Source organism: Antennarius striatus, chromosome 20 (assembly GCF_040054535.1).
Source record: "Antennarius striatus isolate MH-2024 chromosome 20, ASM4005453v1, whole genome shotgun sequence".
Taxonomy (NCBI): Eukaryota; Metazoa; Chordata; class Actinopteri; order Lophiiformes; family Antennariidae; genus Antennarius; species Antennarius striatus.
In genome coordinates this window covers 18,568,861-18,593,283 of record NC_090795.1, presented here as the reverse complement: position 1 = coordinate 18,593,283, position 24,423 = coordinate 18,568,861, and the positions used below count along the sequence as shown (strand labels likewise).

Here is a 24,423-nt window from a genome sequence, read left to right as displayed (position 1 = left end):
AAAAGTCCTGCTAAAACCTTCCACTCACACAGCATCACAGAACATTTTGTACTGATCGGTTTCAGATCAATATTGTTATTGATATATAAAATCCTGGCCTCACATAACAATCTAAGCTGCCAATCAGCCGTGAGAAAAGGTTTTGAACAGGCGTGCAGCAGCCAGCAGGGCGTGAGGGAACGCTGCCACATGCGTGTCCTCGTCCACGGCAGCAGACCCGTGTCACTGATGGATGCTGGGAGTTCCTTGTGTTCAGTAAAACACAACGACCCCGTGGACGGCCCTGTTGAGAACACTGAGCAGCCTCCTGGTGAACCGTTGGTGACCCGCTCTGAGGAAACGTCCACCGCTGACTTCCTGCTGTGCTGGAAGTCTGAGGGATTCTGGGACATGTGTTGATGCTAACATTGGATTTGCTGTTTAATGACTGTTTGGGTACAAATCTGAGAGCTGGAAGAGGATCCAGACGGACCCACAGCGGTGCCCTTCACACACTCTGTGTGCCCCCTTTGTGCTCCACTGTAGGGTCTCTGTTCACGGACAGCTGCTCCTGGAAAGTTCTGAGGACAAAAACCGTTTCCAGAAGAGCTATTCAGTGGTGAAATGACGCTGCATGTGGACACGAGCACGCTCGGCTAATGTCACGTGACAACAGGAGGGGTGCTACAGAGAGAATAAAGAGAAGAACTGATGTCATCCACAAACCTGCACACCCCAACACAACACCTCCAGTGCTGGGCGGTGGATCAGACCAGTCTCACCTGGTCCGAGTCGGACTAGTGGAGGACTTCTGATCCATCAGCTCATCTATCGTGTCTTTGGCAGCAACACAGGGTCATTAGCGTAGCAACGGCACACGAGAGACACTACATGTCCCATGATGCTCCAACCGGCCCACGCTCCCACGCTTCCACACAGCAGCTGTTCCCCGGACAGAACCAATCAGAGCGCAGGAGGAGTCTGGTGCACTGGATCACTGCAGACACGACTGCTCACAGACAGTCTGACGACCACATGGTGAACACATCACCCATCACCACTCCGGTGCCCCCACCAACCGGGTTAGGCCTTAACCCACAGGGAGGGGGGAGAACACAGAGCTGAGGGCTACTGGGAAAGAAGACGCTCTACTTCAGCCCTCCACTGACGCTAACCCCCCCGTAGATCCAGAGGGGACAGGGCCAATCAGAAACAGGCTCATGACCCAGAACTGCAGAACTGGTGATGGTGTGAACGGTCTCTGTGGTGATGGTGTGAACGGTCTCTGTGGTGATGGTGTGAACGGTCTCTGGTGATGGTGTGAACGGTCTCTGTGGTGATGGTGTGAACGGTCTCTGGTGATGGTGTCAACGGTCTCTGTGGTGATGGTGTGAACGGTCTCTGTGGCGATGGTGTGAACGGTCTCTGGTGATGGTGTGAACGGTCTCTGGTGATGGTGTCAACGGTCTCTGTGGTGATGGTGTGAACGGTCTCTGTGGTGATGGTGTCAACGGTCTCTGTGGTGATGGTGTCAACGGTCTCTGTGGTGATGGTGTGAACGGTCTCTGTGGTGATGGTGTGAACGGTCTCTGGTGATGGTGTGAACGGTCTCTGGTGATGGTGTCAACGGTCTCTGTGGTGATGGTGTGAACGGTCTCTGTGGTGATGGTGTGAACGGTCTCTGGTGATGGTGTGAACGGTCTCTGGTGATTGTGTGAACGGTCTCTGGTGATGGTGTGAACGGTCTCTGTGGTGATGGTGTGAACGGTCTCTGGTGATGGTGTGAACGGTCTCTGTGGTGATGGTGTGAACGGTCTCTGTGGTGATGGTGTCAACGGTCTCTGTGGTGATGGTGTGAACGGTCTCTGTGGTGATGGTGTGAACGGTCTTTGGTGATGGTGTGAACGGTCTCTGGTGATGGTGTCAACGGTCTCTGTGGTGATGGTGTGAACGGTCTCTGTGGTGAGGGTGTGAACGGTCTCTCTGGTGATGGTGTGAACGGTCTCTGGTGATGGTGTCAACGGTCTCTGTGGTGATGGTGTCAACGGTCTCTGTGGTGATGGTGTGAACGGTCTCTGTGGTGATGGTGTGAACGGTCTCTGTGGTGATGGTGTGAACGGTCTCTGTGGTGATGGTGTGAACGGTCTCTGTGGTGATGGTGTGAACGGTCTCTGTGGTGATGGTGTGAACGGTCTCTGGTGATGGTGTGAACGGTCTCTGTGGTGATGGTGTGAACGGTCTCTGTGGTGATGGTGTGAACGGTCTCTGGTGTGAATGGGGGGGTCACGTGAGGACTCATGACAGAATCTCCACACAAATAGAAATGATAGAAACAACAACGTCTGAACGTCTGAGACGCAGCCATTCAGGAAGGCTGACGGCATTCTGACACGCGTGTGGAGCCAGGCCCCGACAGGAGTGTGTGTGTGTGTGTGTGTGTGTGTGTGTGTGTGTGTGTGTGTGTGTGTGTGTGTGTGTGTGTGTAGGTACTGAGGCAGGAATGTCAAGTATGTGCTGGAAAACAAGCAGGGCCTCCTTTCCAGCCAGTGCAGGAGTCACTACAGGAGTCTTTACAGGAGTCTTTACAGAAGTCACTACAGGAGTCACTACACGAGCACCTCAGGAGTCATTACAGGAGTCAATGATGTGACTCTATGGGGGGGGGGGGTCAGGGTTACGTCTGAACACCATTCTGATACTGCACATGTGTGTCCAGCAGCACTTCTGCCATGAACGTCGGTGACGTCTGGTGAACGTCTGGTGAACATCTAGTGAACGTCTGGTGAACATCTAGTGAAGGTCTGGTGAACATTAGGTGAACGTCTGCTGAATGTCTGGTGAACATCGGGTGAACGTCAGGTGAACGTCTGGTGAACGTCGGTGAACGTCGGTTGAACGTCTGGTGAACATCTAGTGAACGTCTGATGAACGTCTGGTGAACATCTACTGAACGTCTGGTGAACGTCTGGTGAACGTCTGGTGAATGTCTGGTGAACCTCTAGTGAACGTCTGGTGAACATCTAGTGAACGTCTGGTGAACGTCTGGTGAACGTCAGGTGAACGTCGGGTGAACGTTGGGTGAACGTCTGGTGAACGTCGGTGAACGTCAGCAGAAGGTCGGGTGAACGTTGGGTGAACGTCGGTGAACGTCGGGTGAACGTCGGGTGAACGTCGGGTGAACGTCAGGTGAACATCGGGTGAACGTCGGGTGAACGTCGGTGAGCGTCGGGTGAAGGTCGGGTGAACATCAGGTGAACGTCAGGTGAACGTCGGGTGAACGTCGGTGAGCGTCGGGTGTACGTCGGGTGAACGTCAGTGAACGTCGGGTGAACGTCGGTGAGCGTCGGGTGAAGGTCGGGTGAACATCAGGTGAACGTCGGGTGAACGTCAGGTGAACGTCGGGTGAACGTCGGTGAATGCTCAGGAACAGATGTGTCGGTGCCGTTGGGGTCGGTGGGATGAAGAGCTGCTGGCCCCCCCAGGGGAGACTATCTGCTTCACAGGGAGGAAACACTACTGGATGAGAACTAGTGCACTGGTGCACCAGAGCAGCCAGTCATTGGTCACCAGAGCCTTTGTGGGACAGGAATCACTTCCAGAGATCACTGGAGTCACTAGCAGCCAGACATCTACACCTGACGGCTAGGTGTAGCTGTGTGTCACCACACACAGAGTGTGTCACCACACACACTCTGTGTGTGGTGACACACTCTGGTGTGTGTGGTGACACACTCTGGTGCTCTCACATCGTGAACGACGGTTCCTGTTGCTGCTGGCAGCATCAACCAGACTCCAGATTCACCCGGACATGAAAACATTCCCGTCTGACCCGACCGGGTCTCTGCCGTCCCACCGGGGCTTCATCACACTTTAGCCTGTCTCACTAATCACTAATCACACACACCCCCCCTTTCAGGTACAGCCAGCTAGAGAAGAGACCACACAGTGGACTGGTTTCAAACCAGTTGGTCCCTCTGTTCCAAACTCTCTGAGGATCCACTTCATGTCCAAGTGGAGAACACAAATGCACCATTAGGACCGACACGACCAGTTCACTAGTCACCATTAGATCGACGATTAAAACCATTAACAACTGTGGACGCATCTGTCATCCCAGTTTGGGATCATTAAAGTATATCTAATCTTTTTTAAAAACTATTTTTCTCTTCCTCTGCCTCCTCTGCCTCTGTCCCTGACACACAGGGGCAGTCGTGGTGATCAGGGTCAGTCGTGACGTCACCAGACATCACAGCTGCAGTGAGTGGAAGCATTTTAAGAAAACAACATGTGCAGTGCAGTTTCCAGTCCTCCAGAACCAGTCCTCCAGAACCAGTCCTCCAGAACCAGTCCTCCAGAACCAGTCCTCCAGAACCAGTCCTCCACAGCAACACGACTGAAACACAACGGGTCACGACTGGAACACGACTGGAACACGACTGGAACACGACTGGAACACGACTGGAACACGACGGGAAAGGAAACAAGCTGTGGTTTGAGACGACGATGAAGAGGAACCAACGTCTCATTAGCTAACAGGCTATTAGCTGTTAATATTAGCGTAAAGCTAACTTATAGAGCTGTAACCTGTAGCATTAGCATGACATGTTGATCATCAGCCCCCCTTAACACACACACACACACACACACACACACACACACACAGACACAGACACACACACACACACACAGACACACACACAGACACACACACACTCACACACACACACACACACGCACACACAGACACACACACAGACACACACACACACACATACAGACACACACACACACACACACACACACACACAGACACACACACACACACATACACACACAGACACACACACACACACAGACACACACACACACACACACACACACACAGACACACACACAGACACACACACACACACACACACACACAGACACAGACACACACACAGACACACACACACACACAGACACACACACACACACACACACACACAGACACACACACAGACACACACACACACACACACACACACAGACACACACACAGACACACACACACACAGACACACACACACACACACACACACACACAGACACAAACACACACACACACAGACACAAACACACACACACACACAGACACACAGACACACACACACACACACACACACACACACACAGACACACACACACACACACACACACACAGACACACACACACACACACACACACCCCCATGTGTTTTCTGTAACGTTAACAGTAATGATAATAATTCCTCCTCCTGCCTGAGGTAGACCCAACATGTTGGTGTGGTGTCCACAGTGTGATTATGTGGTGGTGGTGGTGGGGGGGGGGCTCAAGGTTGTTCGCAGCAGCACTGAGTGGAGACAAGAGACAGAGAGACAAGCACATCAATGCCCCCCCCCCCCCCCCATGACAGAAACACACCCTAACGCCCCACACCCCCACACACATCCATGGCCCCCCCATGACAGAAACACACCCTAGCCCTACACCCCCCCACACACATCCATGGCCCCCCCATGACAGAAACACACCCTAACGCCCCACACACCCCCACACACACATCCATGGCCCCCCCATGACAGAAACACACCCTAACGCCCCACACACCCCCCCACACACATCCATGGCCCCCCCTATGACAGAAACACACCCTAACGGCCCACACACCCGCACACACACATCCATGGCCCCCCCATGACAGAAACACACCCTAGCCCTACACCCCCCCACACACATCCATGGCCCCCCCATGACAGAAACACACCCTAACGCCCCACACACCCCCCCACACACATCCATGGCCCCCCCATGACAGAAACACACCCTAACGGCCCACACACCCCCCCACACACATCCATGGCCCCCCCATGACAGAAACACACCCTAGCCCTACACCCCCCCACAGACCAGCCTTCAGCCGCCCATAGTGTTAAAGAGGACATTAACCTATCAGAGGCAGGACAACTATCGTCCAATCACGTGCTCCCGTTGGTTTGTTGAACCAATCCCAACACGTGTCACTTTAAAATCTCTGTTCCACTGCCAAGTTCTCCAGATGTAAAGACAAGATGGTTATTGGGCCATCCCATAATAACACAGCCTGTTGTCTTAGATGAGGGGGGAGGGGGGACGGACTCAGGAGGACGGCTGTGTGGCCGCCTCACAACACAGCGGACCCGGGTTCGAGTCCCGCTATGTGCGGAGCCCTCATGCTCTCCCCGTGTCTGGGGGGTTCTCTCCAGGTTCTCCGGCCTCCTCCCCCCTCCAGAAACATGCGCTTCGGGTTGATTGGCCGCTCCAAATTGCTAGTAGGAATGAGTGTGTGTGTGCGTGGTTGTGTGTCTTTATGTGTGGCTCCGCGGTGCACTGGCGTCGTGCCTGGAGTGTCCCCCTCACGCCCTATGCTGCCGAGATAGGCTCCGGCGCCCCGTGACCCGCTGTGGCGGATACAGAGGTGGTGATCTGAAGATGACAAATCTGACGCTAGAAGCAACGCAAGAATTGAGTTTAGCCAATAGTACAATATAAAAACTAAACAAACTTAATTTTAATAGTTTTATTAATAACATTAAAACTATTTAAATAAAATAAAAAAGTATGTATGTCAAAATGTTAAAGTCTGGTAGTCATTTAAGAAAACAGTTTTGGAAACAAAGAACTATGTAATAGTTTTTTTCTCACTTTTGCTTTTCATTCAATACTTTTCTTTTCCTTTAATTCATATTTTCTCCTGAGGACACTGGACCAAGGTGACAGAACCTCCACACACATTTAGTAATATCTGTAGTAACATCTGTAGTAACATCTGTAGTATTATATGTAGTATTATCTGTAGTAACATCTGTAGTAACATCTGTAGTATTATTTGTAGTATTATCTGTAGTAATATCTGTAGTAATATCTGTAGTATTATCTGTAGTATTATCTGTAGTAATATCTGTAGTAATATCCGTCTTTTTCATTAACTTTTTAATGTTTTTAATCCTAGAAAACACTCATTGTCATTTGCTTTTTCTCCAACTTTTGCATCTTTTTTGGAGACATGGTGATCAATCAATCAATCAATCAATCAATCACCCTTTATTAGTCTATCTCTTAATCCCACCAGCAGACGTTCCAAAGCGTTTTAACAGACAGACAAACCCAACAGGACTCTTCTTGTTCTCTGGAGGGTCTGACTAACTCCTCTCTCACTGCAGCATTAAAACCAGCAGACGTGTTGCTGATTGGTCGATTGTAATCAGGTAGAATCACACAGGTGAGTCTCCTGAGGAGAAACTAGATCAAAACATAATGGAGATTTCCAGGCTAGAAATTTAAGTGGAAAAATGGATAACTTGTGAATATTTTGTTGAATGGAGGTGTATTTAAGGCTTGTGTCCCAGGGACGCTCATGCGTTCTTGCCTAAAATGTGCGTCAAAGACTCAAGGACACACGCACACGAGGACACTGCACCAGTGAGCAAAGTCGCTTTAATCACATTTGTTTCTAGACTTACAATGTCAGAACACTACGAGCTGCTCACTGTTCCAAAAAAAGAAAATGAAAGTATGTTAAAAGAATGATTTTCATGCATTGAGTCATTTTCCGTACAACTCTGCCTGTGTGGGTCACGGGGGTTGCTGGAGCGTATCCCGGTGGACTTATGGGCTTGAGGCAGCGAAACGCTCCCGACACGTAGGCAGCACATCACGGAACCACACAAAAGACGAACACTCACTCACACACACTCACACACACTCACACACACTCACACACACCTACGGACAATTGGGAACCGACCCATTCACCTGTGCTGCATGTTTCTGGATGTTGTCCAATAAATGAGTTTTTATTTTCTGATATCCGGCCCTGGGACCGACCTACAGTTGACGCCTGTGCCCCCGTAGGGCTGGTGATGCCATCTAATGAACCAGCATAAAAACTGATGTCAGCAATGAAGCTGTGGTCTCCAGAATGCTTTTGTTCCTGTTTTGCCACAACTGGATCCTGTCTCCCCCCTCCAGCGGGCCCAGTCCGTCTCCACCCGAGCAAGAACAGGAAGCAGTCAAAGAGGGGAGTTCAAAGACGCCGGTTTGTAGTCGGAGTCTTTCATTAGTCTGGCAGGAAGCCACACGGGACAAACGAACACAGCATCACAAAAGACACAAAGAGTGAGGCGGTGGCTTCCATCAAAGATGGGCTTCACAGGGAGCTCTGGCCCAGTCCGGACTGTTTTACCCCCCTACCCCCACCATCCCACCCCAAAAAAGACACCCTATAAGACTCCCATGTAAATATGATGTCTTGAAAGTGAAATGTGTTTATTTTGGCTCGTGTGGTTTGACAAGCATGAAATTAATTCTAAAGAGTTGTGAAAGCAGGCAGAAACACTGAAAACACCCCCTTTATCGCCTTAATGCCACCGACTGAAGGGTGTCAACCGTGACCCACAAACTCTGAAAGCTGTGCTTCCATTCTCACTTTCCATTTCTCGACATGGCAAAGAGCACATGGGCATTCCCACTCACACACACTCGCACTCACACGGTGATCCCCACGGCGGGGCAACTGGGGGCAACAGACGGATCTTCCAGAAATGACCTACTTTCTATTCAAGCCTCTCTCTTTGTTCGCTCTGGTAGGGGAGGCTGCTGAAGTCCGTTGAACAAAGAGCACAAGCGGCTCTTAGAGCTTTCAAACAAGCTGACCACGTCGAGAAAGACACCCCAAAAATAGACGGTGAAGAGTGGAGTTGTGTCGACCTCCACCGTCTGGAAACCTCCTGCTAAGATTGATCTACCTTTGAGACAGGGGATGAAGGATAAGCTCTAATTCCTGCCGCTTTCTATCCATTCTACTTAGAATTAAAGCGGAGGTGGCAGGAGACTGAGCTGTCAGTCCAGGGACAGCAGGGTGGGGGAGGGACAGGACTGTCTTTGCATTTAGATTCAATACCTTTACACACTTTCCTGAACAAGGACATTAAGAAATATTTTTTTAAAATCAAAAGGAGTGCTCCAAAACCACATGACCACCGAGGTTTGATCAATATCTCCACGGGTTAATGTGGTTAAAATCGTCCTTCAGCAGTGAAACTACAAACAGAACATTTCTTCTTTAATGACCCAACATCTCATTAAAAATGCACATCTATACAAATGATGTTTCAAGAGTACCAGAAAAACTAAGTAACTGCAACTGTTGCTGCTTCTGATGAATCAGAACATTATGACAGGAGTGAAGGGCTGACCCAACAAGAGACAGAAACATGCCAGCGCCCAACGGCTAAACCAGAGTCTGATGTGGACAAGGACACGTGTGTGGGAAGGATTCAGCTGTAGTGAAAGAAAAGGAACGGAATTCACAACCGAGATTACAAAGAAAGAGAGCAGTGGCAGTTGTGAGTCAACACTACTTCCTGTTCTGACGGCAGCAAACACACACCTTCGGAGGACACCTAGCATTGTGGTCTCTTTGTAGATTTCCGCCAAAAGAAATTGACAAAAACAAAACAACACCTTTTCTAGAGAGACTGAGGTAAGGACTGACCTGCATTGGGGTAAAGACTGACCTGCATTGGGGTAAGGACTGACCTGCATTGGGGTAAAGAATGACCTGCATTGGGGTAAGGACTGACCTGCATTGGGGTAAAGACTGACCTGCATTGGGGTAAGGACTGACCTGCATTGGGGTAAGGACTGACCTGCATTGGGGTAAGGACTGACCTGCATTGGGGTAAAGACTGACCTGCATTGGGGTAAGGACTGACCTGCATTGAGGTAAGGACTGACCTGCACTGGGGTAAAGACTGACCTGCATTGGGGTAAGGACTGACCTGCATGGAGGTAACGACTGACCTGCATTAGGGTAAGGACTGACCTGCATGTGTTCGGTGGAGCTGCTGCTCAGCTCGTCCCCGGACTCGGAGTCGTTGTGCAGTTTGTTCAGCCCGTCTCCAGGGGGCTCCACCAGTGAGGAAGTCTTGTCGCTGTCTGGACTTTTGTTGTGGTTGTTCCCGAATCTGAGCTGAGGCGAATCCGTCCCTGTCTTTGGCACCGTGGAACTGCTGCCGTTGTGATGGTTGTTGTTGTGAAGGAGCACCAGTTCGGCCACCACCTTGCAGTGGAGGGGGCTTCCCACATTCTGGTTAGCATCCTTAGACAGGACAGGTGGTGCGACTCCATCGGACGATGGCGATGGCGTGGAGGAGGGCGACGGACGCCCGAAGCTGAACATCTCTGGCTGGGGTCTGTTGAGGTTTTCATTGGATGCCTGGCAGATATCCAGGACAGTCGGTTTGGCCCTCAAGGACGGCCTCTGGGGGGGCATGAGAGCCCGACGGACCTCCCTGACATACTGAGCCGGTACGTAGAATGCTTTGGTGCCTTCTTCCTTCCTCACCTGCCACCAGTCCTCGTTGGTTTTCTTCACCAGCGTGTACCACTCCCCCTGGCGGATGGTCACCATCTTGTCTTTGGCCTTGTACTCGTAGTCGTACTCCACCTCAATGTAGGCCTGGCCAGGGGACATGGGAAGCCTCTCTTTGTCAGCCATTACTGCTGGATGAAGTGTCAAAACGTTCCCCTTAATGCTCAGCGACCCAGGCCTGGGGGGCTCGTCATGTCTGACTGGAAACTGCAGGAGATCAAACAGACAAGGGAAGCATTTATGTACTTTTAAACTGTCACGAGTTACCTGTTTAAGGTACGAGAAAGCTCAAAAATCAACACACACCTGTCAGAACACACAAAAGAGCTGCTATTCCTGTCACACCATCATTATTACTCACCTGAATAACATCAAACCACAGAGAGCTGCTGTAGAGGTCTCATTCTGTCTGAGTCTACCTCCACACTGTTCTCTGTGGGCCAGTAGAGAACACCACAGGACAGCACACACCACACTGCTGGTAACACACACCTCTACCAGCCGGTAACCTGATCACCATCAGGGGAGCTGCCGGTGACGACAACGTGACTGCACACGCTGATCCAACATGTGATCCAATGAGCACAATCGCTCCCTGGAGCCGGGTTCCCTCCGTGACCGCATCCAAAAATAAAGGAGGTGCCATTCCAGAGAGGACTGCTCTACAGCTTGATGGTTAGTACTGATGCAGTGAGAAAACAGTCAGGATGACCCAAAGGGAGGGGGGGTGATCTCCTCTGTTTATGTACAACATGTGAGTAGGGGGCAGCTGGAGCCCCACCCCTCCTGAAAAGCTGTTTAGGATGAAGGTCATCGTCATCGTTTCAGTGATGTTTGTTTTTATGCAAACGACCCATAGACTGTCCAATCTGACCACAGACCTCCTCTGAGATTCTATCAGGACATAAGTGACTCCGTCTAACACTGGGGAACCCCAAGACCCCTCTGAAGCCCTACATGGGGACCATGCAGTAGTTTCAAGTTTATTCAAGTTTATTTCAAGTTTATTTATTTTATATAGCCCAGATTCACAAACAATGTCTCAAAGGGCTTTACAATCTGCACATGGACGATATCCCTCTGACCTTTGTGCACTGCAAGCAGTGCGACCCTCGCATCGGATAAGGAACAACTCCCCCCAAAAACCCTTTTAACAGGGGAAAAAATGGATGGGAGAAACCTCAGGAAGACTGCAGAGGAGGGACCCCTCTTCCAGGAGTGGACAGACGAAGCAATAGATACCGCATGTACAGATTAACAACACAATAATAATAACAGTAACAATAACAGTAACAATAAATGTATAACAGTAGTGCCACCATGGTGATCCTCCGTGGACATAAGGAACCACCGCACGTGTTGCTTCACTCATTTGTAGCTGGTTGTGTTCTGTGACTATCAGCCTGTTTCATTCCTCTTTTCTGTTGTCAAATCTTTTTTATCCTGTCCAGGGTGACCCCCCCCAGCCTGTCCGTTTATAAAGGTGTAAATCCTGCAAGGTTCCAACATCCACTGGGGGCGCCGTACAGCAATGACCCCACCCCACCCCCATCTGTACTTCTCATGTGAACACCACCATACAGGCGACCCAGTTCTGGCATGAACAGGCTGTGTGAACGGACCTGGGGTGGGTGAACGGACCTGGGGTGGGTGAACGGACCTGGGGTGGGTGAACGGACCTGGGGTGGGTGAACGGACCTGGGGTGGGTGAACCGACGTCCTGCTCCTTTCTCCTGAAATAGCAGCGCCGCAGACTGACGTCCTGAAGGGCGAGCGGTAAAAGCAGGTGCTCTAGTGAGGCGTGAAACATGCGCTTGGATCTATAATGGGTCCATCCTTATGTCAGGAGTGTGTACACACTGGAGCTCAGACTGACAGCTACGCCCCCAGAATAGACTCACGGTGGAGGGAGGTGTCTGGACACGAGAGTAAGACCCCCAGAGGTGAGCTATGAGTTCACAACGGGCTAAAACACACACACACACACACACACACACACACACACACACACACACACACACACACACACACTCCTGTCGGGGCCTGGCTCCACACGCGTGTCAGAATGCCGTCAGCCTTCCTGAATGGCTGTGTCTCAGACGTTCAGACGTTGTTGTTTCTATCATTTCTATTTGTGTGGAGATTCTGTCATGAGTCCTCACGTGACCCCCCCATTCACACCAGAGACCGTTCACACCATCACCACAGAGACCGTTCACACCATCACCACAGAGACCGTTCACACCATCACCACAGAGACCGTTCACACCATCACCACAGAGACCGTTCACACCATCACCAGAGACCGTTCACACCATCACCACAGAGACCGTTCACACCATCACCAGAGACCGTTCACACCATCACCAGAGACCGTTCACACCATCACCACAGAGACCGTTCACACCATCACCACAGAGACCGTTCACACCATCACCAGAGACCGTTCACACCATCACCAGAGACCGTTCACACCATCACCAGAGACCGTTCACACCATCACCACAGAGACCGTTCACACCATCACCAGAGACCGTTCACACCATCACCACAGAGACCGTTCACACCATCACCAGAGACCGTTCACACCATCACCACAGAGACCGTTCACACCATCACCAGAGACCGTTCACACCATCACCACAGAGACCGTTCACACCATCACCACAGAGACCGTTCACACCATCACCAGAGACCGTTCACACCATCACCACAGAGACCGTTCACACCATCACCAGAGACCGTTCACACCATCACCACAGAGACCGTTCACACAATCACCACAGAGACCGTTCACACCATCACCACAGAGACCGTTCACACCATCACCACAGAGACCGTTCACACCATCACCACAGAGACCGTTCACACCATCACCAGAGGAGCCAGAAGTCAGGAGGCGTCGCTCATCAGTGATGCTGCGTGACGACCGGCCTCCTGCTCTCCTATTGGCTGTTGGCTCTGCTGCTGCACCAACAGGAGTGTCGTTTCACTACAGGCTCGTCTTGCTCTAGCCATTCGCCACTTCGCCATAGGCGAAGTAAATTCCATATGGCTACAAGGTTTTTATCCTGTGTAGCCACAGTGAGTTCTTATTTTAAGGAAAAAAAGTCTAAAACTTACAACTTTTTTGGACTCGCGAAAATCCCCGAGCGATAACAGAAGAAAACAATAGTATGCTGCTATTTCCGCATGCCGACGGAAATAGCAGCAGTGACCTGAACGCTCCCGATCATTAAATATACACTCGGGTCATGACCTCCTCTCGCCCAATAAAAAAAACCTAGGGCTGTCACTTTAACGCGTTAGATTAATTAATTACGCTGCAAATTAACGCGCTATAAAAATTAAGGCAATTATTTGTGAGTGGCAAGTCAATGTGTAAGCATTTTAAATTTGTCTCATTGAGGGACCCGTAGGCTGCTGTGACATCACTTCCTACCTGCCCCTCTAGTCAGAAGCAGGAAGACTGACAACAGAGATGGACGCGACACAGGAGAGCGAGGCAAGACCACTGGGACCTTTGGGAGGAAAGTTTATTTCTAAAGAGAACAAAGACGGACTATCAGCAAAAACGCAGTGATTCTGCCCCGTAGACCCTCCGTCAGTCTGCCCCAGGGCAGATGTGGCTACACACGTAGTTACCACCACCAGCTATGAAGGAGGAGTGGATGAATAATGGATCCGATGGAAAGAGTCTTTGAGGGTCCAGAAAAGCGTTATAGAAATCTAATCCATTATTATTATTATTATTATTATTGATGTTATTATTATTATTATTGTTGTTGTTGTTATTGTTATTATTGTTATTGTTATTTGTACCTTTTGTAAAGAGAATCTTCGTATCACTGAAGCAGCTCCAGACTAACGTATCATTTAAATGTAAAACATGTGAAGGACACAGAGTTGAACGTTATCTCACCCTTTAAAGGAAAAGCCTGTTGACATCTTACTATTTAGTTTCCTTATCTAGAGACATGTTCTACTATTCATGGTGAATTGCTGTATTGAGTCAGCTTTATATTCATTCTGATTGAGAGTCTGCTTCTGTGCCTGTTTGAGACTCAGATTATTTTATTTCTGAATTGTATTTATTTTATTTAACTGTATTCGTATTACATTTTTCAGAAATACACCTGGCCTCATTGGTTTTCTGATGTGTTTGGCCTTTTTTCTTTTTAATTTCATTTATAAAACACACTTAACCAATAAAAATGTGGATTTCAATCTTCTCTTCTTGGTGTATTCTATTGATTAGTCATGAACTACAATTTTGTAATGTCTTAGAATTCACATTCTTTATTTGGGGGCCTTTAGCAGGTATGAGATTAAAATGTGATTAATTAGATTAATTAATTAATTAATTAATTAATGTGTGTGTGTGTGTGTGTGTGTGTGTGTGTGTGTGTGTGTGTGTGTGTGTGTGTGTGTGTGTGTGTACATACAGTGATCAATGATGTTGACAGAGGTGGATTTGTTCCAGCCAGTGTTTTTCCTTCTCATTCTCAATGTTTTCAGATCCATTTGCACTTTAATTCTGTTGGAACAACATTCCAGATAAATTCCACATATATATCCCTTCACTGAAACCCAGGGTGGTTGTGTGTTGTCCATCCTGCAGTGGTCGCCCAGTGGGGGTGTTGCTGGTCTTTTCCTGACAGCTGAGGTGAGATCGTCACACCAACGTTTGAAGGGAATCCTAGAAGAATCCTCTGAAGCACTCGTAGCTGAGCAAACTGTCCTCCAGCGTTCTGAGGGGTGTCTGGTTATTTCAGAGCGTGTTGGGGGTGCAACAGGTCTGACGGGGGCTGAAGCCTGGACACACACACACACACACACACACACACACACACACACTAACGTCCTGCATGAACAGCTGGGCCTCCAGGGGTTATCCCTGTCTTATTATTCTGAATCCGTCCACACCTGTCTTCACTGCCTTTCAATGGTCATCAATTTAAAGTTCAGAGTCAAATATTCCTCTTAAAAGTTAAGTCCCATTGACCTATGACCTATTGTCAGTGTTGTGGTAAATTCTAATTCTATCTGCTGTCTGTGATCCAAACACAGGATGATCTTCCAGTGCTGAAGATAATGAACCTTCTCTTGAATAGAGTGATAGTTCCTTCAGACGGTTAGTGGTTTACCGGTGGAGGGTCGACTGGTTCCCGTCTCAGCTCCTTCAGACGGTTAGTGGTTTACCGGTGGAGGGTCGACTGGTTCCCGTCTCAGCTCCTTCAGACGGTTAGTGGTTTACCGGTGGAGGGTCGACTGGTTCCCGTCTCAGCTCCTTCAGACGGTTAGTGGTTTACCGGTGGAGGGTCGACTGGTTCCCGTCTCAGCTCCTTCAGACGGTTAGTGGTTTACCGGTGGAGGGTCGACTGGTTCCCGTCTCAGCTCCTTCAGACGGTTAGTGGTTTACCGGTGGAGGGTCGACTGGTTCCCGTCTCAGCTCCTTCAGACGGTTAGTGGTTTACCGGTGGAGGGTCGACTGGTTCCCGTCTCAGCTCCTTCAGACGGTTAGTGGTTTACCGGTGGAGGGTCGACTGGTTCCCGTCTCAGCTCCTTCAGACGGTTAGTGGTTTACCGGTGGAGGGTCGACTGGTTCCCGTCTCAGCTCCAGCTCAGGAGATCTTGATTCCTTGTTCAGCACGACACGACCGTTCTAGCTTGTTTGGGCAGTTTTGTTCTTTTGGCGGTTGTAACATGTGTAATTATAGTTTAGGCTTTCTACCTGCTTCACTGACTGTTTTGACATCATCTGATTTTAAAATCACAACCAGCATAGATGTAGCACACACAATTTGTGGAAAGACTATAATCTTAATTAGATCTATCAATTCTACCAGAGAAATAAAGTTCTTCCATCCTGGTAAAGCTCCTTGTAGGTTCTCTATGAACGGTTCATTGTTTTCTACATACAGCTGATTAATACTGGGGCTAAATGGAATTCCTACACATGTAACTCCTGCTAGAGCCAATCAAAAACTTCCATCATATTAAGTGCTTCCATTGAAACGCTGGGACACTATTCCTGATTTGTCAAAATTACACCTCAATATTAAACCAAAACGTGTAATCTACTCAGGAATGGTAAAACTTTCTGTTACAGCCAAAAGAATGTCATCAGCATATAAAACAATCTTGTGCTTTTTGCAAATAGCTGCTCCTTCAATGTTCTGTCAGTATTTTGTCTGACAGCTGAAGTTTCAATGATACCAACCAATCAGGAGATCACTCTCCTTCATCTGGTCCTCTGGTGACTTAAGAGGAGCTGAAACAAGACCAGAAGTCAGACTGAAGCTGCTTTGACTCAAGTTTTATCCACCTCCTGTAATTTGTCCCAATGCTGAATGGTGTCATGACTTCAGACACGTGTTCACATTTGGTCCAATAAAAGGCCTTTTTGGCATCCATGCAAACAACAGCACTTTACAATGATGGATAATATTAAAGTCTTCTTGTGCTGTAGTCACAATTCCTGCCTTTGATTAAACCTGTCTGAAGACCTGCTCCAATAAGAGACAACAGGGTAGATTGTATTTTACAATCCACATTTAAAAAGGCTTATTTGTATATAAGATGAGTAAAGTTCTCAGTTCGTATGTTCCTTCTAGTTGTCAGTGATTCTGGGAGTCTGGACTCTTCTCTGAGCAGAAACATCTCAGCTGGGAGCTTCCTGCTCCTGGGTGTTTCTCTGACGAAAGCATCAACATGGTCTGGTCTTTTTCCAGTTGTGAGATTGGGGATTCAAGTTAATTAAAATGGTTCTAAAGCAGTTTTGAGAAAAGTGCTTGAGGGACAAAAATCTGCGTCTTCATCATCTTAAATGTAGCTGTCACACCTGTAGCAGCTCAGACCACCTGTAGCAGCTCAGACCACCTGTAGCAGCTCAGACCACCTGTAGCAGCTCAGACCACCTGTAGCAGCTCAGACCACCTGTAGCAGCTCAGACCACCTGTAGCAGCTCAGACCACCTGTAGCAGCTCAGACCACCTGTAGCAGCTCAGACCACCTGTAGCAGCTCAGACCACCTGTAGCAGCTCAGACCACCTGTAGCAGCTCAGACCACCTGTAGCAGCTCAGACCACCTGTAGCAGCTCAGACCACCTGTAGCAGCTCAGACCACCTGTAGCAGCTCAGACCACCTGTAGCAGCTCAGACCACCTGGCCTCTGCATCATTTTGATGTTCAGCTCTTCCATTCCTTCCAGGTTGGTCGTGGTGCCATTGGGGGGGAATATTTCTGGGGTAGCTGGACATGCTAATCCACCCAATCTCCTCCTTCTTCATCACTACTGGACGTTGGAAGATGCTGAGGCGTGTAGAGAAGCATGAGCTGCCTTTACACGCTGAGCCTGTCTGGAGATCACAGAGCATCTCCTCATGGATGAAGCTGAGAACCTTCAGTGTGAACTCTGTTCTTTTGTTGGTTCTGAAACATGGAAGCTGACCTCCAACACCATGAAGAAGCTTCCGTCATCTGTCAAACATCGTCTTTGCTTCATCCTTGGCTTATTTCGACCAAACAGAACATCCATGAAGACTGGTGGCAACGAGCAGGAAAAGATCCCAGTGACGACCAGACTGGGCTTGCGTTAGCCATTCGCCACGTCGCCATAGGCGAAGTAAATTCCAGATTGGCTACAAGGTTTTAAGACTGTGTAGCCACAGTGGCGTTCTTATTTTTAGGAAAAAAAGGCAAAAACTTGAAACTTTTTTGGACTCGTGAAAATCCCCGAGCGATAACAAACTTTGTCTCTCGCTAGCACCACTATTTCCGTCGGCACATGCCGACGGAAATAGTGGCCGACAGAAATAGCCGAAGTGACCAAAACACTCCTGATCACTAAATATGCACTCGGGTCATGACCTCCTCTCATCCAATGAAAATCAAAAAGATTCTATTTTTACAAGCTGAACCTGTGAATTGGTGTAAGACAAGGAGAGGACCATCGATCAAAAGAATCCAGTGTTTTCTAGTAGAGTTTGTGTTAAAGTCCTCATTAATAAACAAATGGTGAATGCTGGGGGGGGGGGAAGACAGACCGATCAGAAGGTCAATGAAAGATATTATCAATACTTGTTTGTAGTCTTAGACTTTTGTTCCCTCTGACCAGCAGGAATAACCAGCGATGATGTAAATGTGTTTTCACCTCGCTTGATGTTTTATATGTCTTTTTAAATTGAAATGAAAAATCATGTTATTGAATTAAAAAAGTAAAATAAACTAAACTATGTCATACCAATGGTGTTGGTGGTGGTCAAAGTTCAAATGTCTTCTAGTCTCAGTAACCTACCAGTAAACACTGAGTAATATTTAGTCTGACTGTATCTTCAGAGTGAATGAAGTTTTCAATGGTTGAATCTCACATTCATTCCTGCATAAAGTAGGACAGAAATAAAGAGAGTTCAGCTTCAGCTGCTGGCTTTAGGGGGTTTTTGGAGGTGAACTGAACACAAGATGTTGTCCTCAGAATGCAGGAAAACAACCCTGTTTTCTAAACATTTTCCAGGGGAGGGCCCCCGGACCCCCCTGTGGGGGGTATCCTCCCCACGCCCCCCCACAACAAGCGTTGGTCGTCCGCGCTGCGCCGCTGTCTTGGACACAGAATGTGGCTTTTTGTGGCTTAATCAATTATTTTACAAGGAGCCACCGTGGCTTAGTCACACTGGCTCCTGGTGCTAGACCAGACAGAGGAGGAGCTGGTTGGTGATGGACCAGGAACACTCTGAGGAAATCACCAACAAGCCTCAGATGGAATCTCCATGGTAACGGGAAAGGAGACAACCTGAGAAATCAGCTGGAGGGCAGCTAACCCTAACCCTAACGACCAGAAGACTGATGGAGGAGAGATGGTCTGGAAGGAGAGGAGAGGATTAACTGACTTTAACTGACTTTAACTGACTTTAACTGACTTTAACTGACTTTAACTGACTTTAACTGACTTTAACTGACTTTAACTGACTTTAACTGACTTTAACTGACATGTGAGCTCAGCTCTGTGATGTTTGGTTTTTCTCCCCCAAAGAAAAAGAGAAGCTAACCCCCCCACTCAGGACAGTCAGCTGCTAAAGGCTAACACAACAGCTAACGGCTAAATCACCACTGATCAATGGAACCAGTCTGATCATAATGCAAAGTAAGAACAATAACATATCACAGTCCTGATCAGCTGATCAATAGTCCTGATCAGCTGATCAATAGTCCTGATCAGCTGATCAATAGTCCTGATCAGCTGATCAATAGTCCTGACACGTCCAATCAGCTTGAGGACATTCTGTGAACAGCCTTAAGTCCAGTTTATCGACCCCCCCACAGCGTTCACACCTGGACCAGCACCAGAATCAGGACCCAGTTCAGGACCTTCAGCCACTGGGGGGCAGGAACTGGTGGGGGGGGGCAGACTGTCACTGGAGAAGCATCTAGAGGCCTGCCTTTGTCCCCCCGCCTGACTCTAAACAGATGTACCCCCCCTCGCCCCCACCCAAACATGTGGAGCAGCCCTCCATCCACAGCCACAGCCCAGGAGCAGCGGGGGGGTACACTGTGGGGTCTGAGGGGCAGTATGCCTTGGGGGCAGTGAGGGGCAGAGATGGGGGGTGGACCCCCCCCACACACACGGACTGCAGAGGAAACAACAAAGGAGTTTCACACACGTTCACCACAGAGCACCGACACCCCCAGGACCCGGGGGGGGGGGGCACAAGGACGGACGGACCCCCCCTCCCCCATCACGGACACACCGCGATAAACGAGCCCGCAGTGGCTGGAGGGGCTGCCCCACGTGGAGTGATCAATCATCCAATCATCAATAATGGTGATTAATGCTCCATCGTGACGTCATCATGTCGTCAGAGTTTCCTGCAGGTTCATGTCGTTCACCCCCCCTTCCCTGACCCCCCCATCTGAAACAGCGTGCATGGCAACAAAGTGAGTCCGACGGGAGGCAGCGTCCTCCCGCGGAACGACGACCGGAACCCCCCCGCGAGAACCGGAGCACTGACCTTCAGCCTTCACCGCTGCGGGGGGGTCCGCTCTCCGCCGGGGGGTCCCGACCCGCTCTCCTCCCGGTTCCCTGGAGCTTCTGCACCGAGTCCGCAGCGGAGCTCAGAGATCCGTTCCCGCCCCCGCGCTGCGGCAAGCTGGCGGCGGGAACCGCACTTCCGCTCCGGCCCTTCAAAGTAAAGGTCTGACCGACCGGCACCAGAGAAACACCGCAGAGCAGCGGAGAGTAGAATTACATCATGAATAATGTCCCTCTAACCCCAGGCTGTCTCCTCCCGCCCCCCTGAAGCTGTGGCCGCTAGCCGCGTTAGCTCCGGGCTAACGTTAGACCACGTGTTTGGTCTTCACACGTGTTCCTGTTCTCTGATGGTGAGAATAGAACCCGACACACACGGAGACGTCACGGCTTCGTCCCAGAGGCCTGAAACGAACCAGTCAGAGATCGATGTTGTACCGTGGAATCTACACGGGGCTCTCAGCACCTATATAAGGTCATGTATACGGTGTCTATCTATCTATCTGTCTGTCTGTCTGTCTGTCTGTCTGTCTGTCTGTCTGTCTGTCTGTCTGTCTGTCTGTCTGTCTGTCTGTCTATCTATCTATCTGTTCCTGTCCAGGTGTCACTGCTCCACATCATGTCTGTCTTCTGGTTTCAGGGCTGCTTCACAGTTTTTACCTGTTGCTGTCTACAGGTGTTTGTTCATGAAGATGTCCGGTTCACCTGCTCAGGTTAGACACATGTGAGTGCTGATCACAACCATTTATGATTTATAACTTTTGAAATCAAAGCGTGGGAAAGTGTTAAAACACACAGTACGCTACTCGTGAGTCGGTGTATTAAACACAGAACTGTCCCAACGTTTCATTTCACGTATACTAAATAACACTATTACCTTACCAGAGTCCAGCCTCACGGAAGTTAAGGCTGTTCACACACCTCAGACGTTACGTAAGGCTGTTCACACACCTCAGACGTTACGTAAGGCTGTTCACACACCTCAGACGTTACGTAAGGCTGTTCACGCACCTCAGACGTTACGTAAGGCTGTTCACACACCTCAGACGTTACGTAAGGCTGTTCACACACCTCAGACGTTACGTAAGGCTGTTCACACACACCTCAGACGTTACGTAAGGCTGTTCACACACCTCAGACGTTACGTAAGGCTGTTCACGCACCTCAGACGTTACGTAAGGCTGTTCACGCACCTCAGACGTTACGTAAGGCTGTTCACACACCTCAGACGTTACGTAAGGCTGTTCACACACACCTCAGACGTTACGTAAGGCTGTTCACACACCTCAGACGTTACGTAAGGCTGTTCACACACCTCAGACGTTACGTAAGGCTGTTCACGCACCTCAGACGTTACGTAAGGCTGTTCACACACCTCAGACGTTACGTAAGGCTGTTCACGCACCTCAGACGTTACGTAAGGCTGTTCACACACCTCAGACGTTACGTAAGGCTGTTCACACACACCTCAGACGTTACGTAAGGCTGTTCACACACACCTCAGACGTTACGTAAGGCTGTTCACACACCTCAGACGTTACGTAAGGCTGTTCACACACCTCAGACGTTACGTAAGGCTGTTCACACACCTCAGACGTTACGTAAGGCTGTTCACACACCTCAGACGTTACGTAAGGCTGTTCACACACCTCAGACGTTACGTAAGGCTGTTCACACACACCTCAGACGTTACGTAAGGCTGTTCACACACCTCAGACGTTACGTAAGGCTGTTCACACACCTCAGACGTTACGTAAGGCTGTTCACGCACCTCAGACGTTACGTAAGGCTGTTCACACACCTCAGACGTTACGTAAGGCTGTTCACACACACCTCAGACGTTACGTAAGGCTGTTCACACACCTCAGACGTTACGTAAGGCTGTTCACACACCTCAGACGTTACGTAAGGCTGTTCACACACCTCAGACGTTACGTAAGGCTGTTCACACACCTCAGACGTTACGTAAGGCTGTTCACACACCTCAGACGTTACGTAAGGCTGTTCACACACACCTCAGACGTTACGTAAGGCTGTTCACACACCTCAGACGTTACGTAAGGCTGTTCACACACCTCAGACGTTACGTAAGGCTGTTCACGCACCTCAGACGTTACGTAAGGCTGTTCACACACCTCAGACGTTACGTAAGGCTGTTCACACACACCTCAGACGTTACGTAAGGCTGTTCACACACCTCAGACGTTACGTAAGGCTGTTCACACACCTCAGACGTTACGTAAGGCTGTTCACGCACCTCAGACGTTACGTAAGGCTGTTCACACACCTCAGACGTTACGTAAGGCTGTTCACGCACCTCAGACGTTACGTAAGGCTGTTCACACACCTCAGACGTTACGTAAGGCTGTTCACACACACCTCAGACGTTACGTAAGGCTGTTCACACACACCTCAGACGTTACGTAAGGCTGTTCACACACCTCAGACGTTACGTAAGGCTGTTCACACACACCTCAGACGTTACGTAAGGCTGTTCACACACCTCAGACGTTACGTAAGGCTGTTCACACACCTCAGACGTTACGTAAGGCTGTTCACACACCTCAGACGTTACGTAAGGCTGTTCACACACACCTCAGACGTTACGTAAGGCTGTTCACACACCTCAGACGTTACGTAAGGCTGTTCACACACCTCAGACGTTACGTAAGGCTGTTCACGCACCTCAGACGTTACGTAAGGCTGTTCACGCACCTCAGACGTTACGTAAGGCTGTTCACGCACCTCAGACGTTACGTAAGGCTGTTCACGCACCTCAGACGTTACGTAAGGCTGTTCACGCACCTCAGACGTTACGTAAGGCTGTTCACGCACCTCAGACGTTACGTAAGGCTGTTCACGCACCTCAGACGTTACGTAAGGCTGTTCACGCACCTCAGACGTTACGTAAGGCTGTTCACACACCTCAGACGTTACGTAAGGCTGTTCACACACCTCAGACGTTACGTAAGGCTGTTCACACACCTCAGACGTTACGTAAGGCTGTTCACACACCTCAGACGTTACGTAAGGCTGTTCACACACCTCAGACGTTACGTAAGGCTGTTCACACACCTCACCAGGGTTTACTCACTACAGTCACAACTGTTAATATAAGCAGACTGATGGCAGAGTGACGAGGATTTTATTTTGAAGGGGAAATCCGTTCCCAGGCAGAATACTTCCGTTTAACTGGACGTGGTTGTGATCAGATCTTGCTTGTCTGCCCCCCACCCCATCAGCCGTCTGTCACCCCCTCCGACCGCCCCTCCTCCTCCTGTGAGGGGCTCCACACTAAGGGGAGCCCCTCACAGGAGGAGGAGGGGATCAGGGAGGAGGAGAGCATCCCTGAACTCTGGACGCTCTCATCCATTAATGAACCCTCACAACATCCCATAATGTGACATGAACACGTGTATCTATGGAACACCTGTGTTGAACAGGAGCCTCTGGTCCAGCTGGGGGGGTCACACCCCCGTGTCATCAGCCAAACAGGATCATAATGATGTTGATCTGAAGCGATCCAGAAGAGTCTTCAGGGGGGGGTTGGAGCAGCCTCAGGCGGCAGAGCCCCAGTGGGGGGGCCATCCTGTCTGCATTATGCATGAAGGTGAACACACATCAATCAGCTCACCTGAAGTCATGAAAACACCCCATCCCAGTGTGTGACCTGCTGTGGTGTGGGGTCACACAGGAAGTCGTTCATGGGTTCAGATCGATTCAGTCAGCAGGTGGGGGTCCTCCAGGGTGGGGTCGCCCCGCTGGGCGCTGAGGACGTTCCTGAGGACGTCACGTCTCTCATCCAGGAGACGTCTTCAGTTCACAGGGGGCTGATCAAGTCCCAGATTATTACCCCTGTGGGGTGTGGTCATATTATTAACCCTGTGGGGTGTGGTCATATTATTAACCCTGTGGGGTGTGGTCATATTATTAACCCTGTGGGGTGTGGTCAGTTTATTACCCCTGTGGGGTGTGGTCATATTATTA

General features: G+C 49.6%; 1 protein-coding gene across 4 annotated transcripts in view; it reads right to left on the bottom strand.

Moving 5' to 3' along the window:
* Positions 1-20,548, bottom strand: part of arhgap12b (Rho GTPase activating protein 12b) — an 80,802-nt gene extending 60,254 nt beyond the window's left edge. For all 4 annotated transcript variants that reach the window (XM_068343940.1, XM_068343941.1, XM_068343943.1 and 1 more), the window contains exons 1-2: positions 20,420-20,548; positions 9,864-10,619 (exon numbers count right to left, since the gene is read on the bottom strand). In XM_068343940.1, the coding sequence (XP_068200041.1) occupies positions 9,864-10,538 (675 nt within the window). In that variant the 5' untranslated portion in view covers positions 10,539-10,619; positions 20,420-20,548. The remainder of the gene's footprint in view (positions 1-9,863; positions 10,620-20,419) is intronic.
* Between the last annotated feature and the right edge of the window lie 3,875 nt (positions 20,549-24,423).